Genomic DNA, 22539 nt, shown 5'->3' with positions numbered 1-22539 from the left:
ATTGTTGCCCTGATGGAAACTCTTTATCAGACAAGTTCCATCGGCTCTGAACAATGTTGGTGGCTAACGTTAGTTTGCTAGATATTAGTACCCTGTCAGGATTGTGTTTTTTTTGATAGGCTGATGTCAGCTGTCAAAAGCTGTCTTGAAGCTGAGATTTCATTGCCATATACTTTATGTGGCAATGGTGGTTTGGCTTTTGAGTTAAACAGTTTTGTGCTACTTTTCCAGTTTCTGGGCCAGTTGGGTTTGGTCCCGAGCTGGCAGTTTGGGGATGTGATTGGGATGGATCCAGAGCTCCTGAGCATGGTTCCCCAGCCTGTGTGCGCAGTTCTCCTCCTCTTCCCGGTCACAGAGAAGGTAAACTGTCTGGTGTTAGTCAGTTACTCATGCCATGTTGTTATTTGAATCAGTATGGGTGTGCTTCCCAAAATATGTACAGGTACAGTATGTTGAAACTGCAAAGTTAATAGAGGACTGAAAGAGGACACAAACAACCCCAAAGAATAGCAGTACTGCCCCCCCTTTTCCCACTCTTCCTCAGTACGAGTCGTTCAGATTGGAGGAGGAGGCGAAGATTAAGGCCCAGGGCCAGGAGGTAGCCTCTGATGTCTACTTCATGAAGCAGACCATCGGCAATGCCTGTGGAACAATAGGGTTAATTCATGCTGTGGCCAACAACCAGTCACGCCTGGAATTTGGTGAGTGCTTGACAATAGGAAGACTGTCCAGTGTGAGATATCCATTTAGATGGCAAATAACATCTTGGAGCCAAGCTGAATCACTGCTGGGGTGAAGTCTTCTGTTTCTTAAGTATTTCTCTCCAAGTCAATGCATTACGTACCCTGTGTGGCCAAGTGATTGTATGTTTGCATAATAGGTGATTATGCAACATAACACATTGCACATACTTAAACACATTGCACTGTTCGGTCATTTGCACTGTCCTGTCTTGTTCTTGCACCCCGTCTATTGTTGTCTACTTACTCCATGCACCTACTGGGCTAAAATAAATCTGAACCTGTAAGATGATCTTCATTTCCGCTGTCCTCAGAGCCTAACTGTCCTCTGAAGAAGTTCCTGGAGCAGTCCTCTAAGATGAGCCCAGAGCAGAAGGCCACCTTCCTGGAGAAAGACGAGGTAAAGAAAAACGCATGATGTGCAGTGATGGATAAAGATCGGTAGAGCTACTCAAAAAATAGTTTTCATGGAAGTCAGTGGCTCTCATGTTAGAAGCTCCCAACACAAAAATGCATTGAATGTTCTGGTTAAAATTGGAGGGGAATAATTGTTGGCTTTCAGGTAGGGCTGCACAATTAATCGTGAATTAATCGAAATCGCGATTATGACCTCCGCTATTAACTAATCGCAAAAGGCCGCAATTAATGGGATTAATAATTTTGCTTTGAATTGAGTGTGCTAGGACTACACGGACGAATCACAGGCGCTTATGCTGTCTGACCAATCACATGCGTTCCCGCTGAGTGCGCTGTGCGCAGCAATTTCACTGAGAAGACAGATGGCAGTAGGTCAAGACCAGTGTTACAAGAGTACCCGCAGCCGTGAGTAGTGAAAAAAATGAGCAAAAACAAGGTCAGTGAGTTAGTAGCAAGAAAGGGATCAATGTCTGTGATTTGGGAGCATTTTGGTTATTATATATTAATATAATATATTAAATATTAATCACAATTATTAATCGCAATTACCATTTTGAAGCAAATAATAGCAATTATTATCTTTGTCATAATCGTGCAGCCCTACTTTCAGGGATGCACTTTTAACTGAGTTGGTTAAACTCACTCTCCCAGTATAAATGCCATCCATCTGTGCTGATGAAGAGCTAGATTTTCATTGACCTACAGTAGCTAGTTAAAACAGTTGTCACGCAGGAGACCCAGCTTCAAATCCCACCCTGGGCATGCCGAAATGTATCACTGATACCATTTTCTTGAAATGCCAAATCTGACTACTGAACTGGAAATATAGCTGATACAGAGTACCGTTACAGAACTTTTCTGTTAAAATCGCTGGACAGCTGTATACAATCACCCCGAGGCAGTAGATAAAAGTGTTAAGGTGGGGGTGTAGGGCTTGACCTTTGCCTGGAGGTAGGAAGGAGCTGTTCCTTTCACTGCCGCCTAGGCTGGCACTAGAGTCTTAAACTGGATTTGAGCTGCTATAACATGGGTGTCAAACTCTGGCCCGCGGGCCAAATTTGGCCCGCAGTGTAATTATATTTGGCCCGCGAGGCAATACCAAATGACTACTATAGAGCTGGCCCGCCAGTATTATACAGCGCATTCACCGCTAATACTACAAATGAATGCCATTGATGTGTTTTTTATTTGAAAATTCGATTTAGCATGTCTGCACTATTAAGTTATATATTGTATGGTAATAAGCGTTGCTTGTTCCATATTTAATGTTAAAGCAAAACTTGTTTGGGTCCATATTAAAATTTTCATTTGTTCAATGTTGGCCCGCGACTTTGTTCAAGTTTTAAATTTTGGCCCACTGTGTATTTGAGTTTGACACCCCTGTGCTATAAGGAACCAGTGAAACAAAATTCCAATCCACAATCATACTCCCTTCCCAATATAGAGAACGGATATTGTGCACTGTCCACTAATACACTTTTAAAGGTGAGATTTAGGAGCTTGAAGGTGGCGTCTGAGAATTCTTCTGTATTCCTCATGACAGAATCAGTTTCAGGTAGGAGTTTGGTCCAGATCATATTTGTAATTTTAATTCTGTTGAACATTGATGGATTTTATTAGAAAGAATGTTAAAACGGATATAGTGCTTCCCAGTTGGGCAACAATACATCATTAAAACCACTCTGACTAGCAATCTGGCATATTTCCATTGCGGTCCTCTTCAGGCAAGCAAGATTTGCAACGTACAATTAGGGTACAAAAAACAGCAGACAACAGCAGAAGACATTGTGCAAAGAATATTAATCCTGAGTGAGACATCATAAAATTACACTAACTTTTTTTGCATTCAAAAAATTACACACTCACGCAAGACCAAACCTATTCATGCCCTACGTAGATGGCCATTTACGCAAGGATGTCTAAGCTGGATAGGCCTGTGGCCATTTTTATCTTTAGTGGGCAGACTGTTCCAGAATACTGCTGCTGAGTAGCTCAAAGTGACCTGCCTATAAGTGCTAAGCTTAAATCTGTAGGGGATAATATTTGTCCTGCTACCTCTGATGGAGTAATTATAATTATTTCTAATGCACTTAAAATAATTTTGGAAACCTAAACATAAAAGTATTAGGGAAAGGAACCTTCCCAAAGACTATCTTGTACACAAGGCTCAGTTTCAGCAGAAAAACTCTTTCATTCCAAACTCTTAAAATGGAATACAACTCAACTCAAAACTTTATTTATAGAGCACATTTAAAACAACCGTGGTCGACCAAGTGCTGTACAGGCAGGTGAGAAAAAAAATTACAACAACACAAACAAAGCACACAGACACAGTAATACACACACATGCAATAATGCAAACATAATGACTGTCATGCTCAACAAGGGTTGAAGGCCAGGGAGAAAAAGTAGGTCTTAAGTGATGATTTGAAAACGTCTAGGGTCTGGGCGGATCTGATGTGGGGGGGCAGGCTGTTCCAAAGCCTAGGGGCAGCCGCCGCGAAGGCTCGGTCACCTCTGGTCTTAAGCCTAGTCTTGGGCATGACCAGCAGCGACAGGTCAGCCGACCTTAAAGCTCTGGCTGGGGTGTGGCGGTGCAAATGTCCGGCAAGGTACAGAGGCGCCAGACCATTTAGGGCTTTAAAAACAAATAGCAGAAGCTTCAAATCAATCCGAAAGCGGACAGGGAGCCAATGGATTGAGGTCAACACTGGGGTGATGTGGTCGCGCTTTTTTGTGGTTTCAGCAGGAGGGGCTTGTCCAAAAAAGAGAATCTCAGTCTTGCTCTCGTTGAGGTTGAGGAAGTTGGAGCTCATCCATGATTTGATGTCTCAGGCAGTCGAGCAATGGCTGCATAAAGTTCGCACTTTTGGCTTTGAGAGGCATGTAAATCTGGATGTTATCAGCAAAGCAGCGGAAGGAAATATTATGTTTGGCAAAAATAGATCCTAGAGGCAGCATGTACAATAGAAACAGGATGGGGCCCAGAATGGAACCCTGAGGAACCCCGCAGGTAAGAGGGGCCTCAGCAGAGGAGAATAAGTTATAAGTAAAATTTGGGATAAGTCCCGAAGGTTACGTGCTAGGAGGTTCAGGATGAGCCTAACTATCTTGTTCTCTTTGAAGCCTATTCTTTATGCTCTTAGGGGCACTATCATACCACAAAGTGCACACAGTCAAAGTGGCACTGAACTAAGGCCCCAGCTAAGGCTCGCAGAGCCTTCTTCTCCTGGAATCTAGAGATTATGGCCAGAAATTTGATTCTTTGGTTCACCCTGGTCACCACTTTATTGGACATGCTCTCCCAGATAGGGTGCTAACACATCCTAGGTATTTAACTCCTTGTCTCCTTGTCATTGACAACCGAGCTGCCCAATTCCATCTTGAAACTAGGATGTTTTTTCAGTTTGTGTGTGGTTGCAAACAAAATTTATTCGGTTTTACCAAGATGGAGAGATAGTCGGTTGTCAAAGTCAGTGATTGACTTTTTCCAGCTCAGTGCTAAGACTCCTCTCTTTCAATGATTTGTCTTTGTCTGAAACCATTAACACAGAATCATCCGCACAGAGAAGGAGGGCATATGAATAAGCAAACTGCATGTCATTGATGTAAAGGAGGAAGAAAAGGGGGCCAAGCACACTGCCCTGGGGACCCCACATTCCACGTCTTTGAGTAGGGATGCTGTCCCACCCACTTCCACCATTTGTTTCCTTCCCTTCAAGTAGGATCCGACCCAGTTGGTGGCCATTTCATTAAAGCCTACAGCTTGCATTTTCATAAGGAGGATACCATGGTCCACTGTGTCGAAGGCCTTTTGTAATTCCAACATTACCATGCTACATCATTTTCTGCTGTCTGTCTACTTTGTAATGTGATCTGTTAAAAAAAAAAAAAACAGTAGGTCCTGGGAAGTAATGTACTTATCAATTTGTTTGTACATTATTTTTTCAGTTACTTTAGATAGGACACACAGAATAGAACCAGGCTGGTAGTTTCCATGATCCAGTTTGCTACAGTATGTTTCTTACATAGAGGGATTACCCTGGCAAGTTAAAATTCCCTGGAAAAAGTCCCTAGACAGATTTACAGTATCTGTTATAGAGGGGGGTATGTTAATTATGTAAATCCTCTACAATAACAATTGTGTATTTTGGAACAACAAATTGGTTTATCTCAAACCCCAAAATTAACTCTAATGATCTGAGACACTATGTATTGAAATGTCTTTTCACTGGTTAATTTGAAATGGAATGACCCACTCCCTGTTACCGATTTGGATAGAGTACTTTCAAGTCAGTATCGGATCCTTATACTTGGTCGTGGTTTCACTGCATCCGTGTTGAGAGGAAATTGTATGCTCCTGTTAACTCCCTAACCAATCTTGTGTGTGTTTTTCAGAGTATCCGTGTTACCCATGAATCCAGTGCACAGGAAGGACAGACTGAAGTAAATATTGAAGAAGACTTTTCAGTTGAAAGATGATATGTACCAGATCCTCACTCACAAGTGGAACCCTGTTGATTTGTTGTTTATTTGTTGCAGGCTCCAAGCATAGATGAAAAAGTAGATCTGCATTTCATTGCATTTGTGAATGTTGGGGGATGTTTATATGAACTAGGTAAGTTAGTGTAACATCTCTTACCATCTTCATACCCTAGACTCTCAAACAAAATGTTAGCTATCTTGTGCAAATGTAAACAACATTTTGATAGCTAGTTCTAGAAATCTGGACCCCAGAATTGTATGCCTTGTCTTTTGGTTCTCTCTAGACGGTCGCAAGCCTTTCCCTATTGTCCATGGGCAAACCTCTGAAGATACCTTCCTGGAGGTAAAAACGAATTCAGCCCTCCTTCCCCATCACCCCTCTGCCTGGAGTGTTCTGTGCTCCCTTAGCCCTGTTCTGTATGTTTATTTTAATTCCCCACTGTAAAGCACTCTGTGCACTCGTGCTGAGAAGAGCGTTCTATAAATACAATTTTACTTACTTGTTCTAATTCATCTTTCCTGTGAAGAAAAAGCCTCATAGTACCTAGTGACTGACTACATCACAGTCATGCCAATAATTGCCATAATAACTGCCTGTCAAGTGTTATTGCTTCATTTCTAGAGTCTTAAAGTCTCTTTGTTTTCCCTCCTGTAGGACGCCACAGAGGTGTGCAAGAAGTTCATGGCTCGAGACCCCCAAGAGCTGCGCTTCACGGTCGTGGCCCTCTCCAAAGCATGAAGACAGCCTTTTGACTAAAATACTGCCAATCATTCTGAAGTGCTCAATTTGTTAGAACTTTATAGCGTTTTTATTCAGTAGATTAGCTTGTGGAAACGGAGATAAATGAGAAGAGGACATTGACAAGATCAAACTAAGCATAGCTTGCTAAAACAGAGGCCTGGCTTTAGAGCAATTAGACATTGTCAGATTAAAAGGATGTTGCTTGTGCAACTAAAAGATTAGGGGGTGGGGGGGGTGTTTTAAAATACATGGTACCAGTTTCCCATTGGAGCTCTTAAATGAAATATAACATTCAGCTTTCAGTTGGAATTCTGTGAACTTGCACAATGTATGTATACTCATACTGTAGAGACTACGATGTGATAAACCTTTGACATTACTAATCTGTGTGTCTGTCACAGGGCTTGGCTTATAAACAGTCTTCAGCATCATTCTGAAATAGTGTGCCTAAAGCAGTCGCTGTTGTTGCAAGATACTGGCCCCATGATTAAGATTCAACTATTTGTTTGACAATAGGGCTGAAACAAGTAAAACATGACCACCACATGTACTGACATGGTGCCTATCTTTTGTAAAAAGAAAAAAAGGTTAGACATGTCAAAAAATATTACAATGTTCTTGTCAAAATCTGTTGTCTTTTCTCTTACTGTGTGTCATAACTCTGTCAGAATCAGAATTTGTTTTTCAACGTACTAGGAATTTGCTTTTGGTCGTGGTGCATAACATGGACAACATTGTGCAGGGGCAAGACAGGACAGTGCAAAGAACGAGTACAAAATACTAGAGCAAAAATGTGTATGTTAATCTTTTGTTGCTATACTACAATTTGCATACTTTCAAACATATTCTATCAAGTAACGTTCTATGAAAAAATGGTATAGTGAGGGCCTTGTCAGATGGATTATGAAATGACGGGCCCCTGGGCACAGACACATAAAGGGCCCCTGCACCCATTTCATTTATCGCCTTTTTGAATTTGCCCAATGAGATGGCATCCAATTTGTAGATAATTTGTGAAAACACAATAAAAGCTCCTTTACCCAGCTCGGTTGTGACTCAAAGGACCTCAACTCTGTGGAGAGAACTTGCTTTTTGGATTTCTCCCCAAAAGAGTTGAAGGGCCCATATTGCATGTAGTACTCAGCCCCTCTAAAATACGATAGACAAACACTTACTTAAAAGGTATCATGATAGTTTATTTCTTGTGAAGTCTTCAAAGTGAATGTTGAGGCTATATTTCAGTTTTTCAGCAGGATTTTTGGGGCTCTGTTATTGACATGAATGACTATAGCTATAGTAGAATGACTATAGCCCTTTGACTATGCGACAAGAAATGGCCCCCTGAGTTCTTGGGCCCGGTAGGTTCGTTCGGTAATATGTCTTTGGGCCTAGTGAGAGCTTCTGGGTACTCTGATTAGGGCCTAAGAGACTAGAGCAAGACTCTCCCTTTCGCCGCTGGGTGGCGTGAGAAGCAGAGAAACTGAAACTACCAATCTGGATAATCGGTTTAAAGAGTGGGGGCAGAGGAAAGTTGTATCCAGTCTTCACTTACGCTTCACACTACAATTGCGGAAGGTAAGTGTTGCTTTTTTCCAGTTACTTTCGTTTCTTCATAACAAATCCTGAATTTAGTGCTACGTTTTATTGATATTGCGTTTGACTGTTAAACAATAGAGCAGCCCGGTTAGCCAAGGTGTGCGGCTAGTCGGGACAGGGCAGGTACAATAGGTAGGTTTGGTACAGTAGGCTACACACACCAAAGCGTGGAATGAAGACGAGTATTTATTGTTACACCCTGCATTGATACACCCAAGGGAGTAAGCATGGAACAATGTAAAAACATTGCGATGTCAGGTTCGGTCAGACTATTTTTGTTGATGCTCACCCCATTCATTGTGTACTGTAGCCTATATTTCATGGACCAGAAGTGAATAGTTGTTGTATGTATGGAGCTTTAATTGGCGGAGAACTGGGCGCGTTCACTGAGGAAAGTTACATTATTGATGCACCAGATCAGAGGGTCGCGCGCTTGGATTTCTGACGATGGAGTGGCGCACGCAGTCTGCTGTCAGCTGTGAAGATGCCTTCTTAGAGGCGCAGAGATGGGTTGAGGTAAGTAGCCCCCTACTAACAGCAAAATAATTCCTGACAACTTTGCTGGAACGTGATTATCTGACCTTGTTAAATTAAATTGAACGTTCAGTTGGAACAACACACATGCGCTTCTGAAATGTAAGACATTATCCAACCCACAGGGCCTTGAGGTGTAAAATGATTCACTTTTGCCTGCTGGTTCCCACAATTTTGACTATTGTACATGTTCTGTCTGTAGTCATATACGAGCACTTCCAGGCGAGAGAAACTTTGTAAACAAGGCTGAAACTTTTTCAGGTCTGCGCTGACTTCCGTCTTGTATGGGCCTGTGTCTTGTATAGGCCTACTATATTCTTAATCGGTGTGACATTTGCCAGTCATGAGATCTTCTCTAATCAATTTCATTTGACTAAGGCTATGTTATTGAGATACAATTGGACACAGGTACATTGGCATCCTGACAACCTCCTGTAGGCTACAGTATGAAGACAGGTTGATATGGTATCTGTTCTTTCTTACAACTCTGTGTGTGAGCCCGCCATGACACCAGTCAGCAGTCTGTTCTCTGCTGTAAGGTCTTGTCTAGACCTGCTTGCCAGATTTGTGAATATTATGATGTTTAGAGATCCTTAGAGCTTGAGGGTTCTAGGGAGGAGCAGCAGTGAGCAAAAACAAGAGCTTTAGCTCAATACTTTTATGACACACTTGTAGATCCAAAGTCAACACCATATTGTGCTTAGATCTGCAACATAACATAATTATGTAATTCAGATGCAATTATACCCCCCATAGTCTTATTATACAGATACATGACTGAAATCCAGCATTTCCTTAGTGATATCAGAGGATCACATGGTGCTCCTCTGATATAACTCGTGTTTGGCTTCCAGCCAATGGGAAAGTGTTTTGCTTTATTGATCAGATCAGATGTTGCTTTATTCCTCCAATTACCATTTAAAAAGAGGTGCTCTGCCACCAGCCCCACCCCCAGTCCATGTCCACTTGAGTGACCACACGTTTCCAGCACCAGACCTTCAGTAATAACAATTTGACACACTTTTTTTTCCTGGGACCTTTCCCAAAAGGTCAAACTTTCCATCAAACCATTTATGAGGACTTTCCTAGCCTTGCTGAATTCCCTTCCCAGCAGGACTCTATAGAGCCGGTGCACTGGCTGTAACTAAACAAATATTGTTCTTATTTCATGAGGGGTGAATCTGAATGCTTTCAATGTGACATCAGCGTCTCACACACTTGCACACTGGGCCATTGTAGTGGGCTGGCCAGGCTGGCTGACTTTGGAGGGGGGGTGGGGGGCAGGGGCAGGGAGGCAGGGTAGCTGGGCAGTGAATTGGGGGCATTGGAGGCTGTACTTAGGGGCCTGCTGGAGCAGGGGGCAGTAGTAGGCCCGGTCGAGAGTAGCTGGGGCAGGGGCTGGGGTAAATAGCGGGAACAGTGCCAGGGGTGATATTTTGGATAGGAGCCGGAGCTAGGGCTAGTTGGAACAGAGGAGCAGTGGTAGAGGCAGGGGCAGTTGTTGGGGCTCAGATGCCTGGTGCTGAATGTTCCCCTACAAAGGGAACTTGTGTCGCCATGGGGTCTGTTACTGAATGATTAACCGGCTGCTAGAGGCTTCAGGGCACCTTTAACTGAGGTGTGCGCGCGCGTGTGTGTGTGTGTGTGTGTGTGTGTGTGTGTGTGTGTGTGCAGTCACACTCGGGCTCGTGTTCATGCCTCTGTGTGTGTGTGTGCGTGGGTGACGAGGCAAGGGTGTGAAAAGTCGACTAAACGGTCTGGAGTTTGTCACATGGACTCGGACACATTCCTGCGTTGGGTTCCATGGCTGTGAGCAGAGCCCTGGCCGCCCCCCCTGGGTGCTGGCTGTCTGCAGTAAGCAGTCACAGGGCCCGGACAACGCCTGCTTCCACGTTAGTACTGGAGCTGCCTTGTTAACGGACCACTGAATAGGAAGCCCTTTAACTCCTGATGATGAACAGAAACAAGGGCCAGTGTGTGTGGGGTGTGTGTGTCTTGGGGGGTGGGGGGGGGCGTGGTAGGTACATGCACACGGCTAGCCTGAAACCATAATTTAAATGGTGACATTGTACTCAGTTCAGTAGTGATGTCATGATGGCAGTGTAATTATTACAGTATGTTCTTTTAGGAAGGCTCAGTAGCCATTTCCAGGCTAGCCGACTGCTGCATATGGTGAGATTCACCGCTTTTGGTGTCGTGCGTCCATCATAACCGGTAAGACTTGAATGACAGGCGTGTTGTAGGGAGACATTAGATAGGTCTTAGCCGGGATATTTAGAATACCTCAGTTAAGAGTTCCTGTTCTCCTGTTGTTTGGCTGCTAAAGATTGGGTCAAAGGTCAATCTCATCCCATGTCTGAATTCTCCTTCTGGATGACATCAGATGCAGGGTTGATTCTATTAATTTCATTTTAATACCCGAGGGTTGGGTGGACGTTATTTTGAACCACATTAGAGGTCTTTAAGGATGAACGAGTATCAAGGTATGAAGCTTTTGAGGATCGGGTTACTTTGTTGTTTGACCTGCTAGGATGCTGTATTGAATGTAGGCTTACACATCCAGTGTGACTTGATTTTATCTGGCCTAGAGTGCAGCTTCCCCTGTTTTGTCTACCTGCTAGAAACTCTATGCGTGACATGACAGCTTTAACCAAGTGAAGGCGTGTTTAGATTGACAGTAGCGATTTGACGATAGCAAGTTGATCCAATGTTGTAACCTGTATCATCTGTGTGGATAATCTTAAATGACCAGCCTCCCCCCACACACATCTTGTTTTTCAATTTTTTTCACACAAAAAAATCTCCCCCCTCACAGCCCCCTGGCCCTTTGAGCATTATGTCTTAAGGTTAATGGTAATGACCATTAGCAAGGGTGAGCTTTAGGAGTGCCTCGCTAATGGTCCATAGCTGCTGCTGCTGTTGTTGTTGTTGTTGTTTTTCACACGATGAGCTGTGTGTCAGAGCTGACCCCTCTTGTCATGTCACTGACATGTGACCAGAGCAGCGGACCTGGGGTGTATTGAGACCTACTCATGTGGAGCATCCTCTCAGACAAGCCTGCCAGAGCATGAACATTCAGTCTGGATGGATGGATGGATGGATGATTTAGTGTGACTGTTTTTCAGTGACTGTACACCATACATTACATGTGACAAATAAAGGAATCTTGAATCTTGAATTTAGATAGATCATTTAGATAGATAGATCAATAGATCGATACATCAATCAATCGATCAACTTTATTTATCCATGATCAATACAATGCAATAAATGGCACAATATAATACAATACGATACAGTACGATACAGTACAATCTCAAACAATCCAGGTTGACAGGTGCTGTGCTACCACTGAGACAGGTGTTGCTAGGTTACCTGTCGTGTCCAGTCGAGGTCCCCATTCCCCCCCCTGCCCTGCATTCCCCTGCGTTTCCTCTACAGGGGGAGGGACGCATTTTAGTGGGACAATTAGCGGCGGTGGGCTGCATTCCATGTGTCCTAACAAACCTTCAGTGCTGAGATGCCTCAGTGCCTTGCATGAATGAACAATGGCTTTGGATACAGTCTCTCTCTCCTCTCTCTCTCCCTCTCTGCCTCTCTCTCTCTCTCTCTCTCTCCCTCCCTCTCTCTCTTTCTCTCTCTCTCTTGCTCTCCCTCTCCTTTTCTCTCTCTCTTGCTTTCTTTTTCCCCTTCTCTCAGTCTCTCCCCTTTCCCTCTTTTTCTGTCTCTATTCTCTCTTTCTCTTGATCGGGCTGACTCTCTCTAACTTTGATGATTCCAAAACTGGAGACTGTCATTCTCAATCAGTCTCCAAATCGATCACTTCTCATCTCATAGGCTGTAGGTTTATATGACGCCGCAGCCCTTGAGCACATGAGCGTGTTGTCCAGGATCTTTTGACAGGCGTGGGGACTCTGGAATCTGAATAAGACATTTTTTCCCTCATTTTTTTCTTCACCCTGCCCTGCGCTCTGCTGAACCTGCTGCGTGGGATCAGCTCTAATCCCCAACAACATACCTCCATTCTGTCCAAACAGGGCGCTGGGGCCGGGAACCTGCTGCTGGAGCTGGGGGGGCAGGCTAGGGGTGCAGGCTGGGGGGGCAGGCTAGGGGAAGCAAGTTCCTTTAATGACAGAGATTTTCTACAGTGCTACAGGGGAAAGTACCCTCTTAATACCAGGCAGGCCCAGCTGTGTGCCAGGGCAAGGAGTGAAGTGCCAGTGGTGGGCACAGAGCCTGACTTACACAAGGGCCTGCTCTGGGAGATTACCCACTTTGATTGGCCCACTAATGACCCATGATGCCGTCAGACGCTCGGGGCTGAGGCTCAGATACAAAGACTTTGATGAACAATAATTGTTGCCAGTACCGACATGCAACATTTGTGTGTTTGCAGGAGTGTGTGTGTGTGTGTGTGTGTGTGTGTGTGTGTTGTGTGTGTGTGTGTGTGTAAGTCAGGAAGAGAAGAGAGAGAAATTAATTAAAGAAGGAGTAGCCTATTTAAAAGGAATTCATTTTCATTAGATAAGGTGTTCTCTGAGGAAACAGCAGGGGTCAGGATTTCATATGTCAACACCAAGAGGGAGAGGGAGATGTTCTTGTTTATTTTTATTACACTCTGTGTGTGCGCGTGTGTGCGCGTGTGTGTGTGAGTGTGAGTGCGTGTGCGTGTGCGTGCGTGCGTGTGTGTGCGAGTGAGTGTGTGAGTGTGTGAGTGAGTGAGTGAGTGTGTGTGAGTGTGTGTGTGTGTGTGTGTGTGTGACTGAGTGTGTGTGTGTGAGTGAGTGAGTGAGTGAGTGAGTGAGTGAGTGAGTGAGTGAGTGAGTGTGTGTGTGTGTGTGTGAATGTGTGCGTGTGTTTTCAGTAGGTACAGGGTGGGGTTCTCCATACAAGAGAGAGTGTTTGTGTGGGAACTATTTGCTTTCTTCATTACATTTTCACTGACCAGATTGTTGAGTTGAACTGAAAGCCACATTAAATGTCAAAAGGAAAACAATCTTCTTTGTTGTGTTTATTATTGAGGCCAACTTTCCCAGAGCCAAGTTTAGATTAGCTCACCGTTTAATGCTAATTGTTGCAATTACCCACAACTTATGCCTGTTCAGGAGGAAATTCACTGGTGTCAGGTTTCAGATAACTAACCTTCATTGTAAATACTCAGATACAGGACTATACAGCATATGATAACAACATACTCTTTATTTAGGCAATATTTAGTAATGTTATATTTCTAAACATTCACTGATGTGTATATACTCTACATACAACATATGACATAACTGTAAGAAGAATGAGGAACGGTTTAGGGCCAAAGCCAAGGTTTTCCCAGCCGGTGGTTCGGGGTGTAACTGGACCTGTTAGAAAATAGCAGCATCTGTCAGTCATCTTCTGTCTGGCCCCTTCTAGCCTGTCTGCCTTACTATTCAGCCCATGTTTGCATTTTACTGATTGTCCTTTCGAGGCTCTTACGACCCAGCCTCACTGGCAGGTGTGGGCAGAGCCTGCTCAACCTGTTTGTGTGTGTGTGTGTGTGTGTGTGTGTGTGTGTGTGTGTGTGTGTGTGTGTGTGTGTGTGTGTGTGTGTGTGTGTGTGTGTGTGTGTGTGTGTGTGTGTGTGTGTGTGTGTGTGTGTGTGTGTGTGTGTGCGTGCGTGTGTGCACGTGAATTTCATATTGTATCTTTCCAAACACAGTAGGGGGGAATATCAATCTATATGCCCAGTGCATCCTCTCATTGTAGACCACTGCACACCTCAGCTGTTGCAGTCACAGTGTATGTGTATGTGTGTGTGTGTGTGTGTGTGTGTGTGTGTGTGTGTGTGTGTGTGTGTGAGTGTGTGAGCGTGCGCGCACGTGTGTGTCTTTGTGCCCATTCTTACACAAATGCATACTGTATGTTTTTGCCACAACAGTGCCCTGTCTCTTCCTCAGGCAGGCTCTGAGACAGAGCTTTGTATTCCTCTCTCTCTCTCTCTCTCTCTCTCTCTCTCTCTCTCTCTCTCTCTCTCTCTCTCTCTCTCTCTCTCCTCCCTCCTCCTGTCCCAGATGCCCTCCTAGCCCTCTGCATGGGGGTATTGCCTCCTGTTAGGCCCCGGCCCTGCTTAGCTAGCGTGTTTACCCCAGACCTCAGGAGGAGCGTGAGAGCCACCGAACCAGACCTCTCAGCTCCAACCTGAGGACTTCTGCCTCTCTCCTGGGGCGCTGGAGACACTGGAGGAAAAAACACACACTTCCTCTTCCACTGTTCTTCACATCCTACCTTTCTTCTCAACCCCCCACCCCCGCTCTCTCACTCTACCCCCCCCCCCTCTCTTCTGAATCCCTCTTTTTCCCATTTACAGGCGGTAACCAAGAAAACATTCGGGAGCAACAACTTCCGATCTGCGCTGGAGAATGGGGTTCTGTTGTGTGAGTAAGTACCCTCGGCTGTTTCCCAGGCACCTCTCCACTCAAACCGCTCATTCATAGCCGGTCGCGCGCTGCTCTCCAGACCTCCGCTCTGCCGTAAGTGTTACTGATATTAACCAGGGCTGAAACTAGACCCCGGCTTGCTGATTGGTTTGGTAGCTAACTAAGGTATGCTAATGGATAAGTAATCTTTGTTAGATGTCTGTGGCGAGTTTCTGCTCCTGTTTAGTGTTTGGGACAAACCGAACATTGTGTATTGTCGGTGTCTGAATGTCACTCCGGTCTTGTGTTCTCTGATCTATTTTGAGTGGGCTTGTCTGTGGAACAGATGTGAGGAGTGGGCAGAGTCTGAGGGCCATGTTGGCTGTCATTGTGGAGGGCAGTGGGAAGTAGTGAACTGATTTAAATGGCCTTAGCTCAAACAGCACTGGGAAGCAGACAGACTGGAGCACAGCTGAGTTTAGGGTCGAAGGAGGTGTTGAGAAGACGATGATGGGGAATTTTCAGTGTGTGTGTGTGTGTGTGTGTGTGTGTGTGTGCGTGTGCGTGCGTGTGTGTGTGTGTGTGTGTGCGCGCATGCAGGGGCAGCACTCCTGAATGGTGTTGTTTCAGTGAGTCAGCAGGGTGCCGTAATTACCACTGGCCACCGTGCATATTCTCCGTGACCACGCCGGCCGTGTGCTCTAGACGCAGACAGACAGATCCCCCATTCTGCTTATCAGAGCCTGACTCCTCTGTTTCCACTCTCCCGAGAGAACAGCAGACGCTTTGTCAGTCAAGGACTTCGCAATGCTCCCTCAACCAAACCCATCTGTTATCTGTGATACAATGTTGTTGTTTTTTCCGACCCACAGACAGTCAGTCACCATGGCGTACGGTCGGTAGATAGCATTATTGCCTTGTTATAGCCTTTGATTGGCACAGTCATAATCCATTGAACTTTTTCTTATTTTTTTCCGCACATGATAGTATCACACTCACATATCCTTATCTGAGTGATAGCAAACGCCGCTACTTTAAAGATCATATTCCCCACGCATAAAGTATACTACCCCTGCCATCCCACTCACACACACACTTTTATTTTCCACACACATACGAGGTATATGAGGTTCTTTCTTCTTTTGCTTTCGATTCCTCACAATGATCCTCATTAACTCACCTGATCGCAAATGTCAGATTACAGTCTTCACCCGGGGCAAAAGTCAGGAGTTTTAGAGGCGTTCTTCCGTCCTGCTCCCCCCTCCCTCCTCCCTCTCTCTACACGCCTCAAGTCCAGGGCCCGACCGAATGGAAACATGGCTCACTGACAATGGATTTTAATCAGAACTTCCATTATTATTTTTGGATTATTCTTGATTCTTGATCTTGATCGTCCTCGAGGTGTTGAAGGAAATGAAAAGAGCTTACACGTCTACTATGCAGACCAGGTGCAGGACAAATCGGAGTAGCAAAATGAGAGAAAGAGCAGAGTCCGCACACTGGAGCATATAAATGATGGACTGTTCCCGTTAGTTTATTTTAACGTTCGATCATGCAATCTTCATCAGCGGAAGGAAATCCTGCCTAAAAGTTTCTGTCCCCTTCTCACCCACGGTCTACACTCTCTCTCTCTCTCTCTCTCTCTCTCTCTCTCTCTACACCTGTTTAGACAGGAAGTAGAGGAGAAGAGAGAGCGAAGGAAAGGGGACAGTGAAAGTGTTTGGTTGGACAGTGCTTGTTCCAAGGGGGGAGTAGAGTAGCCTATATTTCAGCAGCAGTAGCATCAGCATGTTTTTTTAGAGGAGCATAGAATCGACGTCCGAGCCAATCTTGTGCATCTAAATATACAAGGAAGAGTTGGCATGTCGGCGTCACATGACACACAGAAAGGGCTGTGGAATTGGGGGCCGTGTTTGGTGGGGCAGAGCTTGTTCCAGGGATTGGTAGAGTGAGTTTTAGCAGTAGAAGAGAGCCAGCGTGTTTACCTCCCGGCTCCATGGGCATTTAGAGTAAACTGAAGCCAGGTGGGCAACATTTAGGAAGTCGTAAACACATAGCACAGAGACTCTGCAACCATTTCTGTTCATTCTCTCCCTGCTAGCCAGACCTAACCTAAAGTCAGACCCACCACTTTCTCTCCTCCCTCCCTCTCTCTCTCTCTCTCTCTCTCTCTCTCTCTCTCTCTCTCTCCCTCCCTCACACTGTCTGCCTCTCTCCTCTTCTTGTTCCAGTCTGATCAACAGGATCAAGCCAGGCATCATCAAGAGGGTGAACAGGCTCTCCACACCCATCGCTGGACTGGTGAGTTCTCCGCTCTCTTCATCCTCCTATAGAACTCTAGAGCGTCACGATCGCTCCAAGAGTGCTCAGGGAATGTACCCGTTGTTGACATTCCCCCTTCAAAGGGTGTGCCTACACTCCAAACCATCACGCTCTCACTCGGAATATCAACAGATCGCTCTTGTTCAGCCGAAGCTATCTTGCAGCTGCCTGATGTTGTGATAAGCTTTTTCCATGATTGTTTTGGCCCGGGACAGGGTGTGAGGGAGATCTGAGGAAGGAGATAACAGGGTAGAGAGTTTCCAGAGTGCTGTGTTGGAGACTGACAGGGGAAGGTGTCCGCCTCAGTGGCTTGTCTGTCTCCATATCTGCCCTCACTAATAAGCAGGGTGAACGCCGAGCGTCTGGAAAGGCCACTGGGCACACCGGAGGGCTCTCTGAATGTGACGGCTGCCCGCCGCGCTTAACGCGGCCTTCAATCAAAACCTACTTCCAAGATGCGCGGCTTTGAAGCTGGCGCGGCGGTTTGCATTTTGATGGGGGTCAGGTGGAGGCTAGGCTTAAGGTTAGGTTCAAGTAAACATCTTAGTTCAGTATTTCTAGGTCTTTTCGAAAGAAGATAAATACTCCCTTAGAACCCGTCTTAATTAGATATTTGCGGGCCAAAGACCACAGTTTCTGCTGAAACTAGTTGTTGCTGACTAGACCGGTCAGAGGAAATGTCGTCGGAGCGTTCCACAGCTCAGAAACAGTCATGAAAATCCTCCAGTGAGAATCGTCAGGCCCGTCGTTCACACAGAACATGTCTGTAATACAGACCGGCTGCTATGAGGACAGAGAATCTGGGAGTCTGGCGACTTTACCGGCTCTCTGTCCAACACAGCCTTCTGGTGCCCAACGCCATGGGAAGGGACGGCAACAACAAAGCCTGCTACAGACGCGAATAAACGCCTGGTACCAAGGCCAGAGCCCTGGGGGCCTCAGCTATACACTTAACAGTAAACACTGTAGTTACTACCAGAGCGGCGCTCCATCAGTGTTATGTCAGGGCATGGAGCCCGGCCAGCTGTCTGCTTCTGGACCTATTAGCCTCTTAAACAGCCGCTCACCTGCTGAGGTAATGGCCTTAAGTATCTTCCTGATCAGTGGTAGCTCCTGCTGTGGTATTTCCGAGAGGACTTGGACTTAAACCACCTGATCGAAATCATGTGTGTGTGAGTGAGAGAGTGAGTGTGATAGTGTGGTGCGTGGGGGTAATCACTCTCTTAGCAGCCCCAGAGCTATCATTGACTGCAGACCGCACGGGCAGAGGCATAGCTCTCCACCAGGATTAGGCTAGCCATTTTTACTATAGCCAGTATCTGTTTTCCACAAATAGTTTAGAGTCCTCTGTCTCCTCTCTCTGTCTGCCAATAGAGCCCCCCCCCTCTCTCCTTTCTCTCTCTCTCTCTCTCTCTCTCTCTCTCTCTCTGTCTCTTCATTCTCTCTCTGTCTCTTAATTTTTATCTTCTACACTTCAATAATCCAGACCTCTTATAAGAAGAATCCAATTTTAGCATAGGTGAGTTAAAGGACAATGCTCGTTTTTGACAACCTGGACCTTATTTACGACATATTATAAGACGTTTGACTCACCGAGATCACTTTGGTGTAGTTCGGAGGCCTGTAGAAGAAATGTAAAATCTGTCTGGATGAATCGCTAGTTGTGCTTACATAGAGCATAACTGTTGTGGTTTTCACATGCCATGATCTTTAGAAACGTCTTTCGAAACGAAATAGCTTCCTCACTTTCTCCAGCACGAATGCGCACAGCGCGCAATCGTTGCTCCAGCACGCTGTGCGCATGCGTGCTGGAGCAGGTGAGGAAGCTATTTCGTGTCTAACGACGTTTCTAAAGATCATATTACAGAGGCATGGGAAATACCACAACAGGCCTATGCTCTCTATGTAAGCACAACTAGCGATTCATCCAGACAGATTGATGAAAACAACCGTTTCGCGGCAGAAAATAGATTTTTAGAAGCTGCATTCTCGTTGCCCCGATCACCGCCATTACATGGATATACTGGCTCGCGCTGGATTTTACATTTCTTCTACAGGCCTCCGAACTACACCAAAGTGATCTCGGTGAGTCAAACGTCTTATAATATGTCGTAAATAAGGTCCAGGTTGTCAAAAACGAGCATTGTCTTTTAAAAGTTTCTGCAAAGAGCCAACCAGCCTACTCTGTCATCTCTGAAGTAGTGGTAGTAGTGTGGTCTCTTTACCTACTGTAGATAGTTGACATGATTAAGTCTGTCTTGAAGTGTGCACTTTGCAATGTACCTCACTTCAATGTTCTCGGAGAGAAATTAACTGGGAAAATACTTTGGTTCAGGTTTAATTAACTTACATGAGTGCACACATGTATGAGAGAGAATTGCACAATGCACAACGAACCAGAGGAATGTTGGCGAGGCTTTCTTATTTGTGACTCTGAGATGAGTCTAATCTGTGGTGAATGAAAGCCTCTTTACAAGCACACCTCCTTTAACGCTCAAATATGAAAACGCTTTGTCATTATAGGCATGTCTACCCTTTGCTTTTCCAAATTATTTCACCGCTGGAAATCGATACCATACCAGGCTCTGACTCCTGCCGAATCAGAGCTTGTTAAATAGGGAGGGGAAAAAAACGGAAATCTTTGGTTGTGTGGAATATTTAGCAACATTGGCTCCAGATTCCCGGGGTCCTTTTTGTCTGGTTTCACTTGGATTCATGCAAATGTTTCCCATGTCAACGCACTCCTCCATTTCTCTCCGTTCCGTCTCCGCTGCCCAGCTCAGCGGGCCGCGGGTTTGAATCTCTCTGGCTCGGCTCGTACCAGGGGCTGGAGAGGAGGCCCTGCGGTCGGGCGGTGGAGTGCCCAGCCACATCAGAGCAGGCCTGGGGTAGAGGCCCTCGCCGGGCTGGGCCTAGAGAACCAGGGTTGGAGATGACTCCATAGGCCTCAGCCCACTGTAAACACTCGGTAATTGACGGATGTCTCTGCTGTAGAATCGGCCCTCTGTGAGCCCAGCTGAGTCTGTATGAAACGCAGGATGGAAATAGATAAACAGACGTTTTCATTGGCCGCCCTCAGCTCATTTAAATGTCTACGTACCAATCTTGGTAATGATAGATGCCTGACCATGTTTTGCTATAGTGTTTGTGTTGAACTGGTGAATGTTTTGCCTGGACCTGTCAACTGCCAGATAGACCAGTCCAGTGGAGTTACATGGACTCCATTATGAGAAAAACCAAACATCTCAAGTGTCCCCAAATGCCTGAAATGCAGATTACACGTCGCTCATGTTTATTGGGATGGAAGACTAGAAATGGATATTCGGATAATTCAACCATCATTTTGGGAGAACCTCCAAAGTACTGGCAGAGATGAAGCTGATTGTTGAGTATCCGTCACTAAAGAATGCTCTTAGACAAATCAGGCAATGTATGTTTGTTCTTGTACAAGGCATCCATGTCATTGATATCCAGCAATTCAGATATTTCTCGCCAGTGGTTCTTAACCTCAAGGGTCCTGCCTGGTTAGATAAAAGTGAAAGGAAATTTGGAATACGGTAATTCAGTTACGATAAACGGTGTTGCGATATACGATGACGCGTCAGAGACGGCGTGTGATGAGTAGAGCCGTCCTCGGCACGGATCCTGACGGCCGTGTCGAGGGATTAGCGCTTGCTGGATGGTGCAGCATTTCTACCAGTAGGCCTATTACAGTATGTGCAGCCAGTATCCTACAGAGCCAGCAGGGCATTCTTCTGTATTATTATCTCTGCATGGTCAGGGGACTGCCGGGCTGTTTAGAAAGGAATAGAGTAGAAAATGGGCCTGGCTGTGTTATTATTGTCACCCAGTTGCCCACAGTTTGTCTTAGCGGGGTACGGGAATGACCCGTTAACAACAACAACACTACAGAACGGAACGATGATTCATCGGAAAACAATTCCAGTTTTCTGCGGTTTCAGGCAATGGAAGATGTTTGGATAGAGGGGGCAGATGCAAAGTACACCGTGTTTTTATTTCGTAAAAACATGATATTTGGATGACTTGCTCGTGTGTAGTTCCACGGGGTCAGTTTGCTTTGCGAGAGCGACTGTGATAAGATAGATTTACACCAAAACCCTGGGTGCGTACCTATCTAAGGGTACAGCGATGGAATCATGTGCACTTTGCGCACATATCAAGTGTGGTAACGTTTACTGCGTTAACTCCACATACCTGTACTGTACACAACAGCCCCCATAAAGGCTGGTATCACTGAGGAATGTTGACGTGTGAATTATGTTATAATCTCTGAGACAAGGAGTGCTGGTTTGTTCAGAATGAGTTCATCATGCCATGCGAATGAATCAAGCTACATTCCAAGACATAGGCCTACTTTTATTTAGGGACTTGATTCTCAAAGTGATATTTCTTTAGTCAGGTGGATCTGAGGAATGATTTAAGGAAGATGGAAGATATTTTCAAGGATTAAAATGTCTGTTGCCTACTGGCGACTATTGGCGAGTAGTAGTACATTGATTACCTTATATTAAATACAATTATGGTAAGTCGCTTTGAATAAAAGCTCCCGCTAAAGCACTATAATGTAATTATCTTGTGTTGAAGCAGACAACTTTGCTGGTCCTACCTCTTCTTATACACTTTAATGTAATGGTCCACAACCTCAGAGAAAAGTATGACTATTCAACTCAGTGTTTTGGGTCCCATAGCAAATCAGAATATCCTTCCCTAAATGTAAATAAACCCAGGCAACACAGGATTATACCCACAGTAGACCTTGGGACACATGAAGAAAGGGCTCTGACCTTTCACCTTTAGGCCTCACTGTGACCTCTGCTGCTCATCAGATCAGGCACAAGTGAAGCCAACAGCCCACGAAACGAGAGAGAGAGAGAGAGAGAGAGGGGTCAGCTCTCCCCTGCCATTTGCTAATAGGCATGTTGGCTGTTTAAATATAGAAGCAGCAACCCCCTAATCATTTCAGCACATGTTGAAACCCATGTGTCATTACATGGGCTGTGTTGGTGTGTATGCTGTCCTATTGAGATATGCTGATGGACGAACCAGGCTGTAGGGAGTGGAACATGAAACATCACACTGTAGTGTTGGTCAAGGATTGGCCTAGTATTTGTCATCACTCAGCACACACACGCACACACACACACACGATACCCAAGGCACACACACCATATACCACACGCACGCGCACACTCACACGCACGCATACACGAACGTCAGATGACCGCAGGCAGAAGTGAGACCTAGGGAGAGGCAGACATACAGTATATTGACCTCATATCTGTCTGCCTCTCCC

At 45.3% G+C, this 22539-nt stretch overlaps 2 protein-coding genes across 2 annotated transcripts in view; both read left to right on the top strand.

Annotated features, from left to right (window-relative positions):
* Window positions 1–233: 233 nt before the first annotated feature.
* Window positions 234–7166, top strand: uchl3 (ubiquitin carboxyl-terminal esterase L3 (ubiquitin thiolesterase)). The gene is made up of 7 exons (XM_084452251.1): window positions 234–360; window positions 545–701; window positions 1055–1140; window positions 5556–5603; window positions 5700–5775; window positions 5927–5985; window positions 6298–7166. Exons 1-7 carry the CDS (start codon window positions 286–288, stop codon window positions 6379–6381), a joined length of 585 nt encoding a protein of 194 aa, XP_084308377.1. The 5' UTR covers window positions 234–285; the 3' UTR covers window positions 6382–7166.
* Window positions 7167–8427: 1261 nt separating this feature from the next.
* LOC311320407 (LIM domain only protein 7-like) overlaps window positions 8428–22539 on the top strand; it is a gene marked incomplete at its 5' end in the record, with an annotated part of 60651 nt that continues 46539 nt past the window's right edge. Inside the window, 3 exons of the mRNA XM_084452138.1 lie at window positions 8428–8496; window positions 14855–14925; window positions 17135–17204. Of these exons, the coding sequence (XP_084308264.1) occupies window positions 8428–8496; window positions 14855–14925; window positions 17135–17204 (210 nt within the window). The remainder of the gene's footprint in view (window positions 8497–14854; window positions 14926–17134; window positions 17205–22539) is intronic.

The sequence above is a fragment of the Borostomias antarcticus genome (genome assembly GCF_949987555.1).
Source record: "Borostomias antarcticus genome assembly, chromosome: 17".
Taxonomy (NCBI): Eukaryota; Metazoa; Chordata; class Actinopteri; order Stomiiformes; family Stomiidae; genus Borostomias; species Borostomias antarcticus.
This window is presented reverse-complemented; position numbering and strand designations above follow the sequence as displayed.